The 22,916-nt window shown below is 46.4% G+C and overlaps 1 protein-coding gene across 1 annotated transcript in view; it reads left to right on the top strand.

Annotated features, from left to right (window-relative positions):
* LOC144269736 (ovotransferrin-like) overlaps positions 1-22,916 on the top strand; it is a 74,261-nt gene that overhangs the window by 3,676 nt on the left and 47,669 nt on the right. Inside the window, exons 2-14 of the mRNA XM_077825534.1 lie at positions 575-738; positions 998-1,106; positions 8,519-8,704; positions 9,304-9,433; positions 11,591-11,646; positions 12,738-12,910; positions 13,054-13,225; positions 15,458-15,618; positions 16,024-16,117; positions 16,974-17,012; positions 19,164-19,322; positions 20,357-20,507; positions 22,143-22,207. Of these exons, the coding sequence (XP_077681660.1) occupies positions 575-738; positions 998-1,106; positions 8,519-8,704; positions 9,304-9,433; positions 11,591-11,646; positions 12,738-12,910; positions 13,054-13,225; positions 15,458-15,618; positions 16,024-16,117; positions 16,974-17,012; positions 19,164-19,322; positions 20,357-20,507; positions 22,143-22,207 (1,659 nt within the window). The remainder of the gene's footprint in view (positions 1-574; positions 739-997; positions 1,107-8,518; positions 8,705-9,303; positions 9,434-11,590; positions 11,647-12,737; positions 12,911-13,053; positions 13,226-15,457; positions 15,619-16,023; positions 16,118-16,973; positions 17,013-19,163; positions 19,323-20,356; positions 20,508-22,142; positions 22,208-22,916) is intronic.

Raw genomic sequence — 22,916 nt, 5'->3', positions numbered from 1 at the left:
CCCTGCTCACCCTGATTTCAGTTTGTGGGCCAAGTCCTGCTCTCAGTTACACCACAAATCTGGAGTGACTCCACAGAGGTCAGTTACGCTGGAATTACAACAGGGTAACAGAAGGTTGCATTTGCTCTTATTTCTTCATCTTCCTCGAAAGAGGAATGACCGTCCCCTAAGAGCACAAACCCTAGGAATCATCCTGCATTTGGGCTGGGGCAAGGAGCTTTAGTAGAAATCTCCTGGTGATTTGAATCTCAGGCGGCCAATTAGTGAGAGCTGGAATATAAATATATCACACCCCCTACACTTTGGGCCAAATCCATCTGTGCAGTAACTCCACTAAGGTCACTGTGGTTACACCAGGGGTGAATTTAGCCCTTTGTATCCACTTGAATCTAGATCTAAGAAACCAGTAAACAGTGCCCCTAGGCACTGGGGTCCCGCTATTGGGAGCGGGCAGGGAAGGAGAGACCCATGGGTCTCATGGGAGACCTATGTCTGTAGGGAGGGATGCTAGTTCTTTCATCTAGGTCTGAGGTTCATGAAACAACCTCTTAGTCCTCTTTTGCTCTCTCCACAGTGCTCTGTCTTGCTGACCGCCCAGCCCAAAGTCCCATCCAATGGTGCACAATATCTGATGCAGAGCAGAGAAAATGTATGGAACTGAAGACGAAAATGTCCCCAACCCCTTCATTAGACTGTGTGAAGAAAACAACTCACCTTGACTGCATAAAAGCCATTGCGGTAGGTTGCCAGCAATGTATCAGGCCTGGGGCTGGGAGAAACAACTTGCCCTGATGGGTTCCATTTGCCTAATCTGGGATGAAAGCTTCACTATCCTCTTTAAGTCACTGATTTCCTTCCGTCATTGCCTGGCTCCATTGCTACAGCAGCACCCCAGCCAGGAAGGACCCCAAAGAGAGGCTCTGTTAATTAACGCTCAGTGTTTTCTAGCCCTGCTGATGCATCTGCCCACAATTGATGTAACCCTTTTGTGTTTCAGGCGAATGAAGCAGATGCCATTAGTCTGGATGGTGGACACATTTTCGAAGCACACCTTGCCCCATATAATCTGAAGCCTGTTGTGGCTGAGGTCTATGGCACAGGAAACGGTACATTTGCATGGAGGACACTGTTATTGACCATAAAGTTGTGGAACTTTGACCACCACGGTGCTAGCTGTCAGCACATTAGTAACACCATACTACTAAGGCAAACTGGGAAGGCACAAACCCCTGGGCAAGTCAGTGTGCTAACTCTGAGATTATGTACTTCTTCAGAGCTGGCCACAGACCAAGGGCCAGGGCCTTAGCTGGTATGCATGAGGACTGATCCACAGCCAGTGACCTCAACACAGCTGTGCCCATTTACACAAGCTGAGAATCGGGACCAAAGTGTCCCGGTGGAAAGCAGCAATGATCTGTACTCCTGCTCCCTGCCTTATTTTCCTAGCTGTCCAGGTGATCAAACTCTCCTTTGGAGCCATCAGCTTTAGTTCTATCACTCCACTCACCCTGATCTCCTCCCCTTCCCCCACAACCAGACCAGGCCTTTCCTAATCCTCTTGATTTCTGATTGGTTTGAGGGGTTTTTCCACTTCCATGAACCTTCTGGTTCTTGCTTCATTCCTTCCCAGTGACCCAAGGTGCTAGGGTAATTTTACCTGCAGACTGGGGAGCAATGCTAAAGCAACCAGTTACATGTTATTACAGGTGACATTGTCATTTTCACATGTCCTCCGCAACACCAGCAAGTGAGGTGACTATCGCTGTTGAGCCGGCATGGCATTTCCCCTCACCAGCCATGCTCACAAGCCCCCTTTGTGGTACCTGAAAGCTCTGAGCAGCAGCAACCTATGATGCACTTGGCTGTATGCGGGAAGTGTGCTGTGAACAGTAGCTTTTCCCTGACGTCTCTCTCCATGGCTGTTCATGCAGAGCTTAGCTCGTGCGTTGCTACCCTGAAGGGGATAGAGCAGGCTACAGGAGGTAGTGGTGGGGTTTCTATCCCGGAGCAACCTTTCCTCTCCACACAGCTCCTCTATATCATTTACATTGGGCAGCTGAAATTTGGCTCCCCGGCGGATCACAGAGGAGGAGCAGACCAGTCTATAGAAACAGTTCTTACTCCCACTGCATGTGGCAGTATCTAGGGAGGTGGTTGAATTTCCTTCCTTTAAAGTTTTTAAGGTCAGGCTTGCCAAAGCCCTGGCTGGGGTGATTTAGTTGGGGATTGATCCTGCTTTGAGCAGGGGGTTGGACTAGATGACCTCCTGAGGTCCCTTCCAACCTGGATATTCTATGATCACAAGGGCAGTAACTCTTTCTCAACAGAACTGGAGTAAATCCAGTGTGCTGCTATTGCTGTTCCCTCAGTGGAAGTTTACTGCTCACTGCAGTGGTGTTGCAATGGCTGGGGAAGGCTAATGCAATAGTGTGTCTGAAGAGTTTTGTAAGGTTAATTTGCCTCAGTAACTAACGGCCCCTGACAAAACACAGCAGGGGGACTAAGCTGAGCAAACCTCAAAGGTTTTCCGCTTTCAGGGACAAAACTGGAAAATAACTGGGCTAATCCAGGCACGTGAGACCCAAGCTACGAGTCAGCTGCAGTAACAGAGGTTAAAGAATGGCAACAACACAAACTTTGTAGTGTTGGGGTAGTCATGGTGGTCCAAAGATATTAGACACCCAAGGTGAGTGAGGGAATATCTTTTATTGGACCAATTTCTGTTGGTGAGAGAGACAAGCTTTTGAGCTATGCAGAGCTATTCTTCAGGTGTGTGTAGCTCAAAAGCTTGTCCCTTCCCCCAACAGAAGTTGGTCCAATAAAAGATATTACCTCACCTGCCTTGTCTCTCTAGCAACATGAGGGTCAATTGTTTCTTGGAGGACCAGGCTGAACTGAGCACACAGACGGGGCAGTGGATGAACAAGCCCAGTGAAGAGGGAAAGAAACAGAAAAGAAAGCTAAACGTTAAAGCTGCTGCTATCAGAGTTGCTGGGCCTCAGTGGAAGCTGTGATACAAACCCATTCTGTTCAGAATGAAGTCTATCGCTCAGTCTGCATCCCCAGTCTGTAGTTCTGTCTACTGCATTGCTGATGATTCTTGAAGGAAAATGACAGTACTTCTCCATTCCTGTCTCCATCGGCTCCTGCTTTCCAGATCCCACCCAAACTCCCAGCCTTCTCTTTCTATTATAATACAGGTCTCTGTTCGGAAAGTCAGGCTGTTTTTTTTTTTCCATAGATATTAAGGTCAGAAGGGACCATTATGATCATCTAGTCTGACCTCCTGCACAACGCAAGCCACAGAATCTCACCCACCCACTCCTGCAAAAAAACCTCTCACCTATGTCTGAGCTATTGAAGTCCTTAAATCGTGGTTTAAAGACTTCAAAGAGCAGAGAATCCTCAAGCAAGTGACCCATGCCCCAAGCTACAGAGGAAGGCAAAAAACCCCCAGGGCCTCTTCCAATCTGCCCTGGAAGAAAATTCCTTCCCGAACCCAAATATGGCGATCAGCTGAACCCTGAGTATATGGGCAAGATTCACCAGCCAGATACCCAGGAAAGAAATATCTGTAGTAACTCAGATCCCACCCCATCTAACATCCCATCACAGGCCATTGCACCTATTTACCATGAATAGTTAAAGATCAATTAATTGCCAAAATCATATTATCCCATCATACCATCTCCTCCATAAACTTATTGAGTTTAATCTTAAAGCCAGATAGGTCTTTTGCCCCCACTGCTTCCCTTGGAAGGCTATTCCAAAACTTCAGTCCTCTGATCGTTAGAAACCTTTGTCTAATTTCAAGTCTAAACTTTCCAATGACCAGTTTATATCCATTTGTTCTTGTGTCCACATTGGTACTGAGCTTAAATAATTCCTCTACCTCTCCGGTATTTATCCCTCTGATATATTTATAGAGAGCAATCATATCTCCCCTCAACCTTCTTTTAGTTAGGCTAAACAAGCCAAGCTCCTTGAGTCTCCTTTCAAAAGACAGGTTTTCCATTCCTCGGATCATCCTAGTAGCCCTTCTCTGTACCTGTTCCACTTTGAATTCATCCTTCTTAAACATGGGAGGCCAAACTGCACACAATATTCCAGGTGAGGTCTCACCAGTGCCTTGTATAACGGTACTAAAACCTCCTTATATCTACTGGAAATACCTCGCTTGATGCATCCCAAGACCGCATTAGCTTTTCTCACGGCCATATCACATTGGCGGCTCATAGTCATCCTATGGTCAACCAATACTCCAAGGTCCTTCTCCTCCTCCATTACTTCTAATTGATGCATCCCCAGTTTATAACTAAAATTCTTGTTATTAATCCCTAAATACATGACCTTACACTTCTCACTATTAAATTTCATCCTATTACTATTACTCCAGTTTACAAGGTCATCCAAATCTTCCTGTATGATATCCCGGTCTCTCTCTAAATTGGCAATACCTCCCAGCTTTGTATCATCCGCAGACTTTATTAGTCTCCCACTTTTTGTGCCGAGGTCAGTAATAAAAAGATTAAATAAGATTGGTCCCAAAACTGATCCTTGAGGAACTCCACTGGTAACTTCCCTCCAGCTTGACAGTTCACCTTTCAGTAGGACCCGCTGTAGTCTCCCTGAATGCAGCTGATGAAGTGAGCTGTAGCTCACGAAAGCTTATGCTCAAATAAATTTGTTAGTCTCTAAGGTGCCACAAGTACTCCTTTTCTTTTTGTAGTCTCCCTGTTAACCATTTCCTTATCCACCTTTCACTTTTCATATTGATTCCCATCTTTTCCAATTTAACTAATAATTCCCCATGTGGCACGGTATCAAACACATAACTGAAATCAAGGTAAATTAGATCCACTGCGTTTCCTTTGTCTAAAAAATTTGTTACTTTCCCAAAGAAGGAGATCAGGTTGGTTTGGCACGATCTACCTTTTGTAAAACCATGTTGTATTTTGTCCCATTTACCATTGACCTCAGTGTCCTTAACTACTTTCTCCTTCAACATTTTTTCCAAGACCTTGCATATTACAGATGTCAAACTAACAGGTCTGTAGTTACTTTTTTCCCCCTTTCTTAAAAATAGGAACTATGTTAGCAATTCTCTCGTCATATGGTACAACCCCTGAGTTTACAGATTCATTAAAAATTCTTGCTAATGGGCTTGCAATTTCATGTGCCAATTCCTTTAATATTCTTGGATGAAGATTATCTGGGCCCCCTGATTTAGTCCCATTAAGCTGTTCGAGTTTCGCTTCTACCTCAGATATGGTAATATCTACCTCCATATCCTCATTCCCATTTGTCATGCTACCATTATCCCTAAGATCCTCATTAGCCTTATTAAAGATTGAGGCAAAGTATTTGTTTAGATATTGGGCCATGCCTAGATTATCCTTGACCTCCATTCCATCCTCAGTGTTTAACGGTCCCACTTCTTTCTTTCTTTGTTTTCTTCTTCTTTATACGGCTATAGACCCTTTTACTATTGGTTTTAATTCCCTTTGCAAGGTCCAACTCTACTTGACTTTTAGCCTGTCTCACTTTATCCCTACATGACACGAAAGCTCATGCTCACAAGTACTCCTTTTCTTTTTGCGAATACAGACTAACACGGCTGTTACTCTGAAACCTGTCATTATTATTACTAACACTTGTCCTCCAGTCTATACCTGGGAAGTTAAAGTCTCCCATGATCATGCAGTTTCCATTAGTATTTACTTCATTAAAAACATTAAAGAGGGCTCTATCCATAACCAGATTAGATCCCAGCGGTCTATAGCACACCCCAAGCACTATCCCAGGGGAGGCTCTAGTAGTCTTCTTCCCCAATGTAATTTTTGCCCAGATGGACTCTGTCTTATCCATTCCATCGCTTCTTATTTCTTTACATTCTACCTCATCATTGATACAATGTTACTCCACCACCTTTACCTTTATTTCTGTCTTTCGTCAACAGCACATACCTTTCAATACCCATAGTCCAGTCATGACTACTATTCCACCATGTTTCTGTTATCCCTATAATATCTGGTTTCGCTTCCTGCACCAGTAGCTCTAGTTCCTCCATTTTGTTACCTAGGCTCCTCGCATTGGTGTACAAACATCTTAATTTTTGCTGTTTGGCCTCGCTCACATTCTGTACCCGATTAGGCACGGTCATTCTACAGCCAGTATAACCTATTAGACTGGTATCCACACTACCCTTCCTCCTTATATCCATTCTCCTACCCACGGCTGTATCCTCTTTTACTTTGTTTTCTTCCCTCTCAATGCTAAAATCCGGCATGGAGATTACCTGGACATCTCCCAACCATCTCCCCCAAATTCCTAGTTTAAAGCTCTCTTAATCAGTTGTGCCAGCCTCCATCCTAGCAGTCTATTTCTTTCCCTACTCAGATGAAGTCCATCCCGAGAGAACTGTCCTCTGTCCATGAATGCCTCCCAGTGGCCATACATCCCAAAGCCCTCCTTATAGCACCACTGCCTAAGCCATCTGTTGATAGTCATAATCTTGTCACACCTTTGTTGCCCTTCTCTAGGAAGAGGCAGAATCCCACTGAAGATCACCTGAGCCTCGATTTCCTTAAGCGTCTTCCCCAGTCTAGCATAGTCTCCCTTAATACTTTCCAGAGAGAACCTAGCCGTATCATTTGTTCCCACATGAAGGATAATTAGGGGATTCTTTCCCGCTCCCTTTCAGATCCTTTTCAACCTCAGGTCTACATCCCATATCTTAGCACCTGGAAGACAGCACACCCTTCTATTCTCTGGATCAGCTCTGGTTACAGGCCTGTCTATTCTTCTCAATAAAGAGTCCCTGATCACATAGACCTGCCTTTTCCTGGTGACTGTGCTATTCTCCAGTCTATCCCCTGTTCCCTCTGGCTGCAAGTTGTTTCCATTCCTATTCTCCCTTGTAATTCTCTTCAACCCATCCTGTATCCTCCTGGGGCTCATATTTGGTGTAGTCTCCATTGACTCTTCCCCTTTTCCTATAGGACTAGCCGCTCTTCTCTTCTTCCTTGCCCTTCCACCTTCAGTGACTAGCGGCTGAGCCCCTTCTTCATTTTCCAACTCCTCAAACCTATTCTTGAGCTCTATTTCTCCTTCACTAGCCCGTCTTTTCCTCTGCCTAGTTCTTTTAGTCATATGCTTCCACTGATCACTTTCCTCACCCAGCAGTCTCCCCTCAGAATTCCTCAGTCCTGCTTCCATCTGCAAGTCTGAGCTTTTCCCTTCAGATACCTGATGTCTTTGCTCCATAATCTGCTCGAACCCCTTTCTAAACTTAACCAGACTTTCCACCTGCATCTCCAAACCTCCGATCTTTTCCTCCATCAGCTCTATCAGACGGCATTTCATGCAGACAAAACTCTTACCAGGTGCCCCCTCCAGGATCATGTACATACCGCAGCTTCCACATCCAGTCATCTTCATTGTGTCTTCCACTACATGGGTCACCCCCACTGCTGCCTCTGTATCTGTCATAGCCTTCCCACCTAAATCCTGTTCATCTGGGAAACACAAACCACACCAAAACACCACCACCCACAGCAAACACAAACCCCAAACAAGCACCACAAACCAAACTCCGCTTTCAAACTCCCACTGAAACTCCCGTTTACAGCTCTCTTTGCTGGCTCCTGTGCTGCTACAGCTGTCTGATACTGTGTAGAGAGTTTGGGCTGAAGGCAACATTACAGAGTAATTTTCAGTGTTATGGCTGAGAATTAAAAGGTACCAAAGTCAGGAAATTCAAAGTAGTGGGTTTCTGCTGCCTCCAGAACTCAGTCCGTTTGCATAGATGTAATATTTGCCAGACAGTCTATGGAGAGAATTTTAACAGACCCAGTTTAGAGTCCAGTCCTGCAAGCCTTACTTACACAAATCATCTTTACTCATGTGAGAAGCTCTACTGCCCTCAAAAAGACTTATCACGAGGGTAAGAGCTATTAACAACAGCACACATATCAAATAAATGCAAAGACAAGACCATTTAACAAATGCTAGTAATACTAATTAGTAGGTTTCAGAGTAGCAGCCGTGTTAGTCTGTATCCGCAAAAAGAAACGGAGTACTTGTGGCACCTTAGAGACTAACAAATTTATTTGAGCATAAGCTTTCGTGAGCTACAGCTCACTTCATCGGATGCAAGTGAGCTGTAGCTCACGAAAGCTTATGCTCAAATAAATTTGTTAGTCTCTAAGGTGCCACAAGTACTCAGTTTCTTTTTACTAATTAGTAGAACATTTAACATTATGTCTATTACAACCATTATAATCAGATTGATATTGGCATGGCAACCCACTAATACTAAACAGGAGAAAGGGGTAGGGTGTCTTGCTACATTATTATGGGGTTGAAAATGTTGCACTTTGCTTCCTGTGCCCAGGATTTGTGTGACATGGGAGAAAACAATTGTGTGAACTGGAAGGGACGGTAAGCGACTTCCATTTCTGTTTTTGTGTTCCTTTGTTCCAATGCTTGCTTGCTTTCTCTCCTCCCTCCCTTACAGATTCGGTCACCAGCTACTATGCTGTGGCTGTGGTGAAGAAAGGAACTAACTTCGCAATAACGGAACTTGAAAGGAAGAAATCCTGCCACACCGGGTTGGACAGGTCTGCTGGCTGGTTCATTCCCATCGGGACCCTCTTGTACCATAAAATCCTATCCTGGGATAGAGCCACTCCCATAACCCACGGTAAGCTGGGAAAGAGCTAGGTGAGTAGGGAGTGCTAACATTAAGCTGGGGTTGAGGAGAACTGGGATTGATCAGTGTTAGGGAGAAGGAAGTAGATTTTCTGAGGAACTTTTGGGGAAACCAGCAAACCAACGGAACCATCCACATTTCCTAAATTTCTCTTCTTCCATCAATCAGGGCATTTCCATGACAGCAACAGCTTCCTTGCTTTGGAATCCATTATCTTCTACTCAGTCACACTCCAAAAACTCTGTTGTGCAATGGTTAAAGTTGCTACCGATGTAATACGCCATCCTGACACAAACCCAAGGAACTGGAAAGTTTAAGGCACCTCTACTCCTCCACACACAAACACCATGCACCACTGCCACGCACAGCAGACCACATGCCAGAACCTTCACTCTGCCCAGCTGGAGATGCCATCCTTCCAGCATCCCCTTTACCAAACCACCCCTTCCAAAGGCATCAGGTTACAGACACTCTCCCCCCACTACCTCCTCCAAACACCCCATACTACTATACCAAGCATCCACAGCTGGGAGAAGATAGTTTGCTAAAGGGTGAGTTTGCTATTAACTACTGCATGTGTTTTTCCATAGCTGTGGCCCAGTTTTTCACAGCCAGCTGCGTCCCTGGTGCCCCCGCAAATGAACCAAATCTGTGCCGCTTATGCCATGATCCGAAATGTTCCCGTACTGGGCCTTATTCTGGCTATTCTGGAGCCTTTAAGTAAGTGAAAGTTATTTTTATCTGGTAACTATCTGTTCCACACACATGTTTTCAGCTGCACTATAACTGGGTCTCCTGACATGGCTACACTTGTAGAGTAGTTGGGACCTAATTGTCTCATTGGTTTCTGTTGAGTAATGGGCCTCAATGGAATTAAAAAGGGCTCCAGAGGTGATCCCAGCAATTACAGACCTGTAAGCCTGACTTCAGTACCGGGCAAACTGGTTGAAACTATAATAAAGAACAATATTGTCAGACATGTAGAGGAACATAATTTGTTGAGGAAGTCAACATGGTTTTAGTAAAGGGAAATCATGCCTCACCAATCTACTAGAATTCTTTGAGGGGTCAACGAGCATGTGGACCAAGGGCATCCAGTGGATATAGTGTACTTAGATTTTCAGAAAGCCTTTGACAAGGGCCCTCACCAAAGGCTCTTATGCAAAGTAAGCTGCCACGGGATAAGAGGAAGGTGCTCTCATGGACTGGTAACTGGTTAAAAGATAGGAAACAAAGGGTAGGTATAAATGGTCAGTTTTCAGAATGGAGAGAGGTAAACAATGGTGTTCCCCAGGGGTCTGTTCTGGAACCAGTCCTATTCAACATATTCATAAATGATCTGGAAAAAGGGATAAACAGTGAGGTGGCAAAATTTGCCAATGGTACAAAATTACTAAAGATAGTTAAGACCCAGGCAGACTGCGAAGAGCTACAAAAGGACCTCTCAAAACTGGGTGACTGGGCAACAAAATGGCAGATGAAATTTAATGTTGATAAATGCAAAGTAATGCACACTGGAAAGCATAATCCCAACTATACATATAAAATGTTGGGGTCTAAATTGGCTGTTATCACTCAAGAAAGAGATCTTGGAGTCATTGTGGATAGTTCTCTGAAAACATCCACTCAGTGTGCCGTGGCAATCAAAAAAATGAACAGAATGCAGGGAATAATTAAGAAAGGGATAGATAATAGGATAGAAAATATCATGTTGCCTCTATATAAATCTATGGTATGCCCACATCTTGAATACTGTGTGCAGATGTGGTCGCCCCATCTCAAAAAATATATATTGGAATTGGAAAAGGTTCAGAAAAGGGCAACAAAAATTATTAGGGGTATGGAATGGCTTCCGTATGAGGAGAGATTAATAAGACTGGTTTCAGAGTAGCAGCCGTGTTAGTCTGTATTCGCAAAAAGAAAAGGAGTACTTGTGGCACCTTTACAGCTGTAGCTCACGAAAGCTTATGCTCATATAAATTTGTTAGTCTCTAAGGTGCCACAAGTACTCCTTTTCTTTTTATTAATAAGACTGGGACTTTTCAGCTTGGAAAAGAGATGGCTAAGGGGAGATATGATTTAGGTCCATAAAATCATGACTGGTGTAGAGAAAGTAGATAAGGAAGTGTTGTTTACTACTTCTCATAACACAAGAACTCAGGGTTACGAAATAAATCTATAGGCAGCAGGTTTAAAACAAATAAAAGGAAGTATTTCTTCCCACAATGCACAGTCAACCTGTGGAACTCCTTGCCAGAGGATGTTGTGAAGGCCAAGACCATAACAGGGTTAAGAAAAGAACTAGATAAATTCATGAAGGATAGGTCCATCAATGGCTATTAGCCAAGATGGGCAGGAATGGTGTCCCTAGCTTCTGTTTGCCAGAAGCTGGGAATGAGCGACAGGGGATGTATCACTTGATGATTACCTGTTCTGTTCATTCCCTCTGGGGCACCTGGCACTGGCCACTGTCAGAAGACAGGATATTGGGCTAGATGGACCTTTGTTCTGACCCAGTAGGGCCATTTTTATGTTCTTATGGAAGAAGCACCCCTACTCCAGGGTTGAGTATGTGGCCTACGATAGCTCCTAGCCTCTACAAGCAGTTAGTGAGTGACCGGAAATTGAGCTATAAATTGCACATGGCAGTACAGAGCATTATCATTGGGCTACTCCTGACGATTTGCATTATAAAATTCTTCCCTGCCATTGCATTTCTTTCTGCAGCCCGCATGGCTTTTTGTGAAGACAAACTGTCACGTATCTGAGGCTTGTTTCAAAGGTAGTTGTCTGAAATGTAGAGGGATGATATGAGATTAGCAACAAACACAGTATTTCAGTGTCCTCCTTTTCCTTCTGCTTTCTTTCCCCCTCCAGGTGTCTGAAAGATGGAGGTGGAGATGTAGCTTTTGTCAAACACACAACTGTTCTAGGTAGGCATGGGGGATCATTCCATTTCACCACTTTCTGGTCAGGCCTTTCACCGGGACTCTATCCTTGAATTCTGTCTATATTGCACCTGCCTTCATTTCTCTCCCCGTTTATCCTAAGCCTCTTTTCTCTTTGTCTCTGGGAGGAAATATGATTTGTATGCTGTGTTCCTGACTGCTAAATAATCAGCAGAGAGAGATTAGATTTCACCTCTTAGTCTAATGGCTCTTTCTTGTGGCTGAACAAGGCTACCAGAGTGGGGACCAGTTTGTATGTTGCTTCTTTGATGTGCACAGTGAAATCACACCAGCACATTGTTCTCTGAAAGATTAAATTTGGGAATGGGCTTCACCTCCACCAACATCATGACTGGAATCTACTAACATGACGCCAGCATAAGAGAAAGGATGGTCCTGTGGTAAAGCACTGGGACTCAGGAGACCTGGATTCTGTTTCCAGCTTTACCACTGACTACTTAGGCAAGTCATTTTGTGCCACATTCACAAAGGGTCTTGGGCGCCCTTTCCCTTCCCCCACTGTTTTGTGTGGAATTGCAAGAATGGATTTGATGCCTAAGGCCTCTGACTCCAGAAGCAGGGGGCCTGGTGGTGGATCGCAAGCAGAGGCCTGCCCCCAATTTCAGGAGAGGGGCAGAGTTTAGGACACATCCCTCTTGTCGGTATCTGCCATTGGCTAGCTTAGGGCACACGTGTCTTGTCGACTTCTCCAATTGGCTAGCTTAGCTGTCTCCCTGCTCAGCATGCTGGCTTTGTGAATCTCATTCTTAGGTGCCTGTGTCTCCCCACACACTGTACAGGGAGCCTAGCCACGGCTCTCAGGCTTTGTGGATTTCTAGATGTCTAAGTCCCTTTGTGGATCTGGGCCTTCATCTCTCTTGGCTTCAGATCTCTAGCTGTGAAATTGGGATGATAATAATACTTCCTGCAGGGAGGGAAGTTTGTCTCATGGAAGTTGTCACGCTTCTGGTTCTCATTCAGGGTCAAAAATCATTGGGGAGTTTCCTGAAGTGGGGTATTCAAAGCCCTTCTAAATATTGGTGTTGCTGTAACCTGTGGACTTCCATTCCTCCCAGAAAATGACCCAAGTGGGAAAGACAAGTATGAGCTGCTGTGTGAAGATGGTTCCCGGAAGCCTGTAGATAAATATCATGAGTGTCACTGGGCCAAAGTTGCTGCTCATGCTGTTGTGGCTCGAAGTGTTAATGGCCGGGCTGATGAGATCTGGAGCTTCCTCTCTCAGGCGGAGGTATTGCTTTCCTTCCCATTCTCTATCTTTCTCTCTGTTCCAGCCTTTCTTTTGCTATTATCCCTCTTTTGTTTGTTCTCTCCACTTTTTCAAAACTATCTCCTGCTCTTGGTATACACCTGATCATTTCTCCTCTGTGACAGGCAAAGTATGGCAAGAACACAAAAGAGAGCTTCAAACTCTTCAGCTCTCCTCATGGGAAGGATCTGCTTTTCAAGGACACTGCTTCCAATTTTAAGCGTGTCCCTCGACTGATGGATTCCCAGTTCTACCTGGGCTACCAGTACTGGGCTGCTATTCAGAGTCTCAGGCCAGGTAAGCAGAGATTGGGCTCCATGGCAGGTGGTCATGAAATTTTAAGCTGTGGGAGGGTCCATAAGGAAGCCATGGCCCAGATCCTGCTCATAAAGCAAAGCAACTACATTGACTTCATTCACTTTGAAATTAACACAGCTCTGAGCTGTATCAGGGTGTAAATGAGAGCTGGATCGAGCTGCATGGGTTGTGCTCTGCAGTGCGAGTTCAATATACAATTGGCATTGCCACGACTGGATCTGTTTGAATGCAAATTCTTGTGGCCCAGGGATCAGACTCCCAGGTGCCATTGAGCTGCATTGTCATTAACGAGCAGTAGTTTGGTGTCTCTCTGCTCTCGCAGCATTCTGGGTCCAGCACAAAACACCCCACTCGGAATATAGCACACAGCCCCAGAAACACCCAGAGGAAGAATCAGGCAGCAGGGAGACACATTTCTTTCTCTGTCCTCTCCCGCTTGTTCCAGGGGCTATTCACTGGCTATGGGCCCTGACCAAGCAGGCACCTCCCAACCCCCTTCCCGGAGCAGCTCAGCTGCGCGGCTTGGTGGGGTGGGGTGGGGGCAGGGGGGAGCCTTGGCGTCGCCCATTTCTCATCCCTCTCCTGCTAGCAGCCCAGCAATGGGGTCCAGGAACACAGCCCTTTGTCTCCCGAAGGGGCAGGATGCTGCTCAGCAACATGGGGGAGGGGGGTTCTCCCCCTCAGGCTCCTGTGCTGCCGTGTGCGCTGGGCCATAAGTGCCGTGTAACACAGGGCACACTGAGCACAGGGATCCCTGACCCTCCAGCAATGGGGTGAGGGTGGTGGGGGTCAATGTCCTAACTACCAGCCCAGCCATTTGTTCCTGGGGTCTCCTGTATCGTGGGGACACCCGCTGCCCTTTGGCTTTGCTTTGCCTACATCACCTTTCCCACCACACTGGGTCTCCCTTCCGCCCCTGTTAACGACGCTCCCTCACCAGTCAGTGGGGCTGCCGTAGAGCGACATGAGATCTCCCTGGGGCTGGCCACCCTGCCTCTGCACCGCGGCTGGGAGAACCATTCTGCACAGATTCAGGAGCGTCACCTCTGGGGCACTTTGTGCAATGGGCAGGTGATGGTTCCCATGACCTGCTCCTGAACTAGGGACACACCAAGAATCAGTCACGGAAACATTTGGAGAGTCGAAGAGTAAATCTGTTTGGGGGAATGAGGCAATTTTCTCACATTTATTTGCAATCCAGAATTATTTGTCAGATGTTTGCTGTCAATTGTTCCTGCTCTGTTGTTCGTTCAGGGACAGCTCATGGGGAATATCTCATAGTAAAATATTGGGCCATTTTGACTGGATGTCTGGATCACATGGGGCTAACTTTTTTTAGGGAAAATCAAAAATCAAACCAAAAGAAATCATTTCAGATTGAAACAAACCATTTCAATTCAAATTAAATGTAGTCTTTGAAATTTAGTTTTAAAAATGCCAAACAAAATATTTAGACTTCTCTGACACTTATTTATATTATTTTGGTGCGGGAGGTGAAACAATTAACCAAATTCGACCCATGTTCACAAATGCTTTCTGTCCACCCAAAACTGCTTTTTTTTTTAGCAAATAAACTACTCAGCCAAGAAACTTCGCCCAGCTCAACTCCCAACCTGGCTGGGCTGGGGAGTGAGAGGCTGGGGCTGTGCTGAGAAGAACATTGGTATCTCACATAGCAATGCACAGCACCACCAATGCTAAGTGACCCTGAGGTCATGAAGCCTGGGACCAGATTCTGAGCTGGCACAAATCAGTAGAGCTAAGTGAAGCTAAGGCAAGTGGTGGAGTGTCCATCTCTTGCTGTCTTCAGACCAAGACTGGTGGCCCCTCTGGAAGATGCTTTGGTCCAACACACATTATTGGTCTCAAGACAGGGGTAACTGGGTGAAATTCTCTGGCCAGGGCTACGTAGACAGGAGGTCAGACGAGATGACCTAATGGTCCCTTCTGGCCTTAAAATCTAAGCCTCTCTGTTGATTTTGAAGCATCCCCTGTCCAGTGAGAACCAGACCCAGCCAACTGACCTCCCTTTCCTGCATATTCTGCACTCCACTAGTCCAGCATTTGTCAAACAACAAGACTATTCTGAATGGAGCTGCAGGGAGCTTGTGTGCGCAATGACCTGCTGTCAGCAGCCCTGCTCTTCCTGCAATCAGTCAGTTGGTGGCTTTACATTTTAGATAAGCTTTTGGCTTATTCTTTCTGTGTCAGTTTCTTCCCTAGAAACTCCTGAAGCCCCTTTGAAAAAGGTGAAGTGGTGCACAATAAGTAAGGATGAGAAGGCCAAGTGTGATGAATGGAGTGCAGTGAGCGGAGGCAGACTGGACTGTGCGGTGGCAGAAACCACAGAGGACTGCATTGCCAAGATAACAGTATGGGCTTTTCGTTTTCCCACTGTTCTCTCCATGCATCTGCCAGCTCGGAGAACAATTTCCTCTCTCTGTCTTTGAGCTGCACTGGTCAGGAATGTTTCAATGAAACAATTTTTCATTGGAAAAGGCCAATTTGTTGAAACTGAAACTTTTTCCTGGAAAGGGTCAGTTCTGACGAATTTCTGAACTTGATTTTTTTTTTAAGTTTACAAATTGTCAGAACATTTTGATATTTTCTAAATTTTCATTTTCCGAGTCTACGTCAATCTTCATTGTAAAATGTAAGCTACTTATACTACCCGTCTCTTTCATGACAGCAATTTTTTTAAAGGCCTCATCTCTGGCAGGGGGAGCCTGCATGAGAAGTAGCTTCACTTCATATTTGATGAGTTACTTTCATTGCAGAAAGGTGATGCTGATGCCATAAGCTTGGATGGAGGTTATGTCTACACGGCTGGTAAATGTGGTTTGGTGCCAGTCATGGGAGAATACTACGGGGGTGAGTGAGGTGCAATCTGCCTTTTAGCTTGTTCTTGATGGGGAATTAATTGATATCAGAAGACTTTATTTTACATTGAACTATGATAAGTCAGTGGTCCTGATTCTGGTCACAATTAGCTTGATCCAGGAAATGAGTGGAGGTGTGGGGGCAAAGGGGCTTTAAATCACTGCACCACCTGGATGCCGAAGGAAGATTTGGACAGGAGTGGTTCTGGGCATAAGCTATAGCATTCCCTTAATGGCTGGAGCAGGGTTCTCTATCCGCACCCTTCCTGCTTCTGACACGCCCCTCCGTCCCCTGGAAAACCCCAGCCTTGGGGGCTGTGCGGAGGGGATGGCATGGGGCTGCTCCATTGGCTCTATCCCTCAGGGAACATCCGCCCTGTATCAAGGTATTCCTAGGTGGCCAGTTCCAGATGACGTAGGGCCCCTCCCTGCCAGCAATCCAAATGTGGAGAGGCTGTCTGGGATCCACAATAAAGGCCAATGACAGCTGGTTTTGCCTGTCTTGAACAACCCTTATTCACAGAATTCCTAACAGTCATTAAGTTATTGTCTTCTAGCCTCCAGCTCCAGTCTCCGTCTACTGAGTTGTTGCCCCAGAAGGGGAGTAGGGCAATGCTTTGTTCTGCTAATGTGCTAGATGTTAGACCAGCTACTCCTGTCCCCTTCTGTATTAAGGCTTCTGCAGAAAGTAACTTGCCAGCAGCCCCACAAAGAAACCACTGCTGTGAACAGAATCCTTACAGAGCTAGGTATATACACAGTGCCAGGACAACCTATTTTTAGCATTAACTGCACACTTGCTTTTCAAGAGTTCTCTATTTGAAATCTCCTCCTCTTTCCCATTTCAGATAACATTACACGATGCCAGAATGAAGGAGCACCCGGAGGTAATTACTGGTAACAGAGGGGCAGAAGATAAAATCCTGACCTAGAGTAAACTGGAAAAAAAAATTGGTCAAGAAACAGAAAGCTAAGGGTTAGAAATAAATGGCCAACGTTCACCACAAAGATGGCTATGGGGACCTTTGTGTCCAGTGTATTTAGTAATGATCTGGTATGCAGATCCAGTAGTAAAGGGGAAAGTTTGCTAATGGCCCTCAATTATTTAGATTAAGGAGCACAGAGAGGAACGACATAAGGACCTACCCAAACTAGTCAATTTGACAACATGATCTCAGATAAAATACAACAGAAAAGCAAGGTCAAGGTAGTACATACTGAAGGGAACAAGTTAAATTATCCAAAGAATGTAAAGAAATGGGGTCAGGAAGAGATTTACCCCTTGATATAATATTGCCCAACTGGCCAGGTGGATTATGCAGGATTTTTGTTGTCTTCCTCTGAAACATCTTGTACTAGCCTGGATCAGAGACTGGAGCAGACTAGATGATCTGTTCTAGGATGGCAATTCCTGTGTTCAAATGAACATTTGTGGTAACCACTGTTCAGAGTGTATTACACATCCCCGCGTCCCCCACCCCACACACTGGCTGATCCATAGGGGGTTTTGAACCTACATCTGGTTAGTCCGTTAGCTCGAGTTGTAGAGGTTCAGACTTTTAACACTGAAGGTCTTGGGTTCAAACATTGCTGCTGGCCCAAGGAGAGGTGAATGAGGGGGAAATCTTTAGAGGAGCCTCATATACAGAAAAGAACCCAAGTTCTCTTATGATATCTAGAAAGTCTGATTTCATGTTATTCAACAAAAACCCCTCTAGGGGAACTGAATATCTCCAGGAATTGCTAATGGGATATAGTGCTTGCTACCGGTAGGTCACTGATCAAATCACATCAGTAGCACAGATGGTGTTATTGTCTGCTACCTGTTCACTGAGCTACATGACATGGGTTTGCCAGGTTCAGACCAGTTCCTAGTGGCCTGGCAGGGAAGCATTCACTGCAGCAGCTTGTGCAGTGCCAGTTCTCAGGATAAGCAGGGACTTTAGATCCAGAGCTGTCAGGAGCACTGAATAAACATGATGTTGGCTTTTAAGGAACACATCAACCTTTCCTCTGTCTTATTGTGGACCATGGGCCATTTGTCCTTAAGGGAGCAGGAGAGGAAAAACCTTTTCCACAGGCTTCAAACCTGGAAAGGGAGGGGAGCCCCCACTCAAATACCAGTTTCTGGGGTCTCCTCAACACAGACACATCACGGCTAGTTCCTGAACCCTTCCCACCATGGGAGCAGGTGGCCTGAAAGGGATCAGAAATAGAAGGCTCTGTAGTGGGAAATTGGGGTGTTCAGCCCTCGGAGAGCTCAGGCATTGGAGTCTAGGGTGACGAGATGTCCCAATTTTATAGGGACAGTCCCGATTTTGGGGTCTTTTTCTTATATAGGCTCCTATTACCCCCCACCCCATCCCGATTTTTCACACTTGCTGTCTGGTCACCCTACTGGAGTCTGTCTGCTCCAGTATATTGCTGAGTTGTACTCAGCTGGATCTTCATTGTTAGCAGAATGGTGGATGTGTGGCCAGCTGGATCTGTGACTACATGGATCCACCAGCTGATCCCACTGCAAAGTGTGGAAGAGTGTCAGAGAGACAGTCTATGTGAAGCACCAATATGCCAACACATTACACCAGGATCTACCACAGGGACAGAAGGCCTGGGATACAGTACTAGAAAATAGGCTTTAGTCGAAATATTCCCCCAAACAGAGAGGCAGGATGGTCTTGTAGTCAAGGGGCAGGATTGGAAATCAGAAGGCATATGCTATATCCCTGGCCCTGACACAGACTTCCTGTGTGACTGTGGGCAAATCATTTAATGACCTAGTGCCTCAATTTCTGTGGGGAGAAAAATAATGGGGATACTACCAGAGGGGAATTGTGGGGCTAAATGCATCACACATGCAAAGCCCTCTGTATCCTGGGGTGGATAGGCTGTAGGAGGACACAGTATTCTTGTTGTTCCCATTTGTAGATCCTCTCTATGAATAGGAAGGATGAAAAGAATTCTGGAACCTTGGATGTCCATTCTGGTTCAGGTTTGACTCTCCTGATTTACTTCCTTTTCCTTCTGCTCTGTGACAGAAACATATTACGCCGTGGCTGTGGTGAAGAAATCCAACCCCAATATCACCTGGAAGACCCTGCGTGGTAAGAAGTCCTGTCATACAGCTGTTGGGAGAACTGCCGGCTGGAACGTCCCCATGGGCTTGATTCACAGTAAAACCGGGAGCTGCGACTTTGGTGAGTCAACTTGTGTATCAACTTCTCACAGCGACTGTGTGTATCCATGTCCCCAGTACAGACATCAGGTAGGCCAGTGCTGGAGAGCAAGAGCCTCATCCCACAGCTCTTGTCTGGCCTTCAAGTCTCTGGTGGCTCCCAGATGCTGGTTGGGCACTAGCACATGGGAAATGCTGCTTTGTTAAAGGTTTCAAGGAGCCACATTTCCCTGAGATGGACTTGAGTATTTCTTACCCTGATGGAGCAGCAGTTGGACGTGGCATGTCAGTCTGTTTCTTTAGCAGATGTTATTGAACATGAAACAAGCAATGGTCATTTGTAGGGATAACAAGCCCATCTAGAGTTCTAATAGCCAGGATGAAAAAGACAAGGGCTTGGCAGAAATTGGGTTTCTTGCACTTTCTTCTAGAACAGCTGGTACCAGCTATGGTTGGAGACAGGCTGCTGGACTAGATAGAGCCCCGGTCTGGACCAAAGTAGCAAAATCTGTCTTCCTGCTGTGAAGGTTGTTAGATCAAACCCTGACCCATATTGACAGTGATCCCAGTTCACAATGTTTCCCTTATGCAGCCTCTGCCATTTCTTAGGTTGAAGATATTGCCTAGATTGTAAACTCTTTGGGGGCAGGGACTGTCTTTTTGCTCAGTGTCTGTACAGCACCTAGATCAGTGGGGTCCTGGGCCACGACTGCAAAACAAATAATACTTATTTCCAAATTTCCTGTCATTGGCTTTGAGTCTCATGCTGAAAAACTGGTGCACACGATTTGCTGCCCACAGCAGAGATGTGCCTGTTTCTTATTGTGAGTTTCTCTGTCCATAACTTCACTTTGTACACGTGCAGCACAGGAACTGATGGTTTCTAAGGAAATGCCTCCTCAGTCTTTTAAAGAGGTTTTAGTTTTCTTTTCAACTAATTTAAATTACTTCAAGGCCTAATAATGATGAATCATATGAAGATTCTCACTAAGGGACAGAGAAAAGCAAGAGCCAGAGAGGAAATATACAACAGGTGTTCTATATTTCTCCTGGCAGATAAGTTCTTCAGTGAAGGCTGTGCTCCTGGATCTCCACTTACCTCACCACTCTGCAACTTGTGTGTGGGCTCAGGCAGCAGCCTCCCACCAAATTACAAGTGTGCCGCCAACAGCAATGAGAGATACTATGGATACAGCGGGGCCTTCCGGTAGGTGACTCCAATATAATACTAGGTACTCCTTGGGCGGTGATGGACTGAGAGCCCTGCCCCTGCTGACAGAGCCCTGAGAATCCTACCTCTTTCCCCTCACTCTAATTTCCTCTTCCCTCCAGGCCCCTCAATGCAGACACCATCTTTCTCCTCATAACTCTCTGCAAAGCCCATCAGTGCTGCTCCTTCAGGAGCAGGAGGAGCGATAACAGATGGGGCTGGAACTTTAGACTTCCCACAGGGCAGGGTCACTAGATCTTACCCTTTAACTGAAAGGGAGAACAGGAGCGCATCTGTAAAATCTTCCCTTGAACTCTGTTGAATGATCCCAAAGGAGAACCTAGGGGGCCAGCTCCTTGGCACCCCTCCAACAGCTCAGGACTAAGTAGCTTGTGCTGATATGAGCCTTGCCGGGCAATTAATAGTGTTTCACTCCCTGCTGGTAAAGAAATGACCCAATGCAGCAGTGCTTCACGGCTCGCAGTAGTTTTGGTGTAAGATCCACCTTTCACAGGCTATTGCTATTGAAATGTACAGCCAGGATCCTCGCTGACAGAAATTACAAGGATTTTGAGGGTAGCAAATTGAGTCATGCAACAAGAAAATAAATAAAATAAATAATAATAATTAACAACAGCCAGGGACAGCAGGTTTGTAGAAATTTTGGTGGTGCCCAGAATGCCCAGAGCCCGCCCCTCCCAAACACTGCCCCCCACCTGCCTAAGGCTCTGGGAGGGAGTTTGGATGGTGGGGAGGAGGTCTGGGGTGCAGGCCCTGGGCTGGAGCAGAGGATTGGGGTGCAGGACGGGTGAGAGGTTGAGCTCTGGGAGTGAGTTTGGGTGGGGGAGGGGGTCTGGGGTGCAGGTTCGGGGAGGGAGTTTGGGGGTGGGAGGGGGTATGTCGGAAAGGGGTGGGGGTGCAGGCTCTGGGAGGGAGTTTGGGGGCAGGAGGGGTGTGTGGGAAGGGGGTGGGGGTGCAGGCTCTGGGACGGAGTTTGGGGGCAGCCTCTGGGCTGGGGGTGGGGGTGCAGGCTCTGGGAGGGAGTTTGGCTGCAGTGGCGCTTGGGGCAGAACACAGATCCACCCTGCCCAGGGGCCGCAGGGAGGGGCCGGCAGCCACATGGAGTGAGCAGGTAGGAAGCTGCTCAGCTCCGCTGCGCTGCCAATGGTGAGTGGGGGCCCCGGGCTGTTTTAAATCACCTGGGGGATGCGCTGGGGTGGGGTGGGGGACGCCCAGGGACAGAAGGCAGGGCCGAGGGAGAGACCATTGCTGGAGCTGGGCCTGTGGTGCCTGGGAAGGAGGAATATGCCTGGGGCCCAGGCACCATGGGCCCATAGAACTCGCCGCCCATGACAACAGCACACAAGCTTCTTATTCATTGAATAAGCTTACATTTTCTGTTAAATTAAAAAGGGTCAGTGGTGAAATGCACACTGGACTCCGCACATTGCTGGTGGTAAAAGGTTACATTTTAACTGTCCTTGTCAATTCTGTGTCAGTTCTAACAGAGCTAAAAATGCTCACAGATTCAGGTTACAAAAGATGACAAGTATCAACAGCAGATGTGCAGGGAAGGCAACGATTCACAAACACCTGTAACTCCTGATTGTCTTCTCTCTCGGTATTTGTTAGGTGTCTGGTTGAGAAGGGAGACGTGGCCTTTGTTAAGCACACAATTGTCAGTGAGAACACCGATGGTATGCAATTATTTCACCTTGACATTAAACTCCATAAATGACTAGACTGGATATTCATGAAACCTATGGTACAGGCAGGCTGGCTGTAAAGGTCTAGGCACTAGATCTGTCAGTAAGCACAGAGAATAGAAAGGGCTGTGGAGAAGGGGAGCATTTCATCATGCTGATGGGAATACCCCATGCTGACTTAGCTGCTGATGAAGCACATGGTCTAGTAGCGTTGCTTCCCCTCATCGCCATCCCACTGTGCTCTCAGGGCTTGCGCCAAAGCCAGCTGAAGTCAATAGGAGTCTTTCCATCACCTTCAATGGGCTTCGGATCAGGTCATAGAAGGGCAAAGCCTCATTATCTGCTCCGGGATAGAAATTTGCAGATTTGGGTGGGCACACACACTAGTGCTAGCTTCAGACTCCAGTGGCTGGTCACTGCAGTCTATGGCCCAAGTCCTGCTCACCTTACTCTGGTGTCAGGGAGCAGATGGCATGCTCACCCTGCTCCAGATAAAGCCTGCCTGTTCTATCTGAGGTCAGTCTTACCCCTTTCCTGGGGTATGACTTTACTGGTAACTCAAACAACAACCATAGAACAGAAACTCCAGTCCAGGCTTTCTCCCCAAGAGTGTTTGGTCCCAGGGCTTCCTGCAGGGACAGGCTGTCTCTGTCCCTAGTTCTCTGACCACAGGCTCATCCCCCTTCTCTTCGTTCCTTGT

This window comes from Eretmochelys imbricata, chromosome 9 (genome assembly GCF_965152235.1).
Source record: "Eretmochelys imbricata isolate rEreImb1 chromosome 9, rEreImb1.hap1, whole genome shotgun sequence".
NCBI classification, from domain to species: domain Eukaryota; kingdom Metazoa; phylum Chordata; order Testudines; family Cheloniidae; genus Eretmochelys; species Eretmochelys imbricata.
This window is presented reverse-complemented; position numbering and strand designations above follow the sequence as displayed.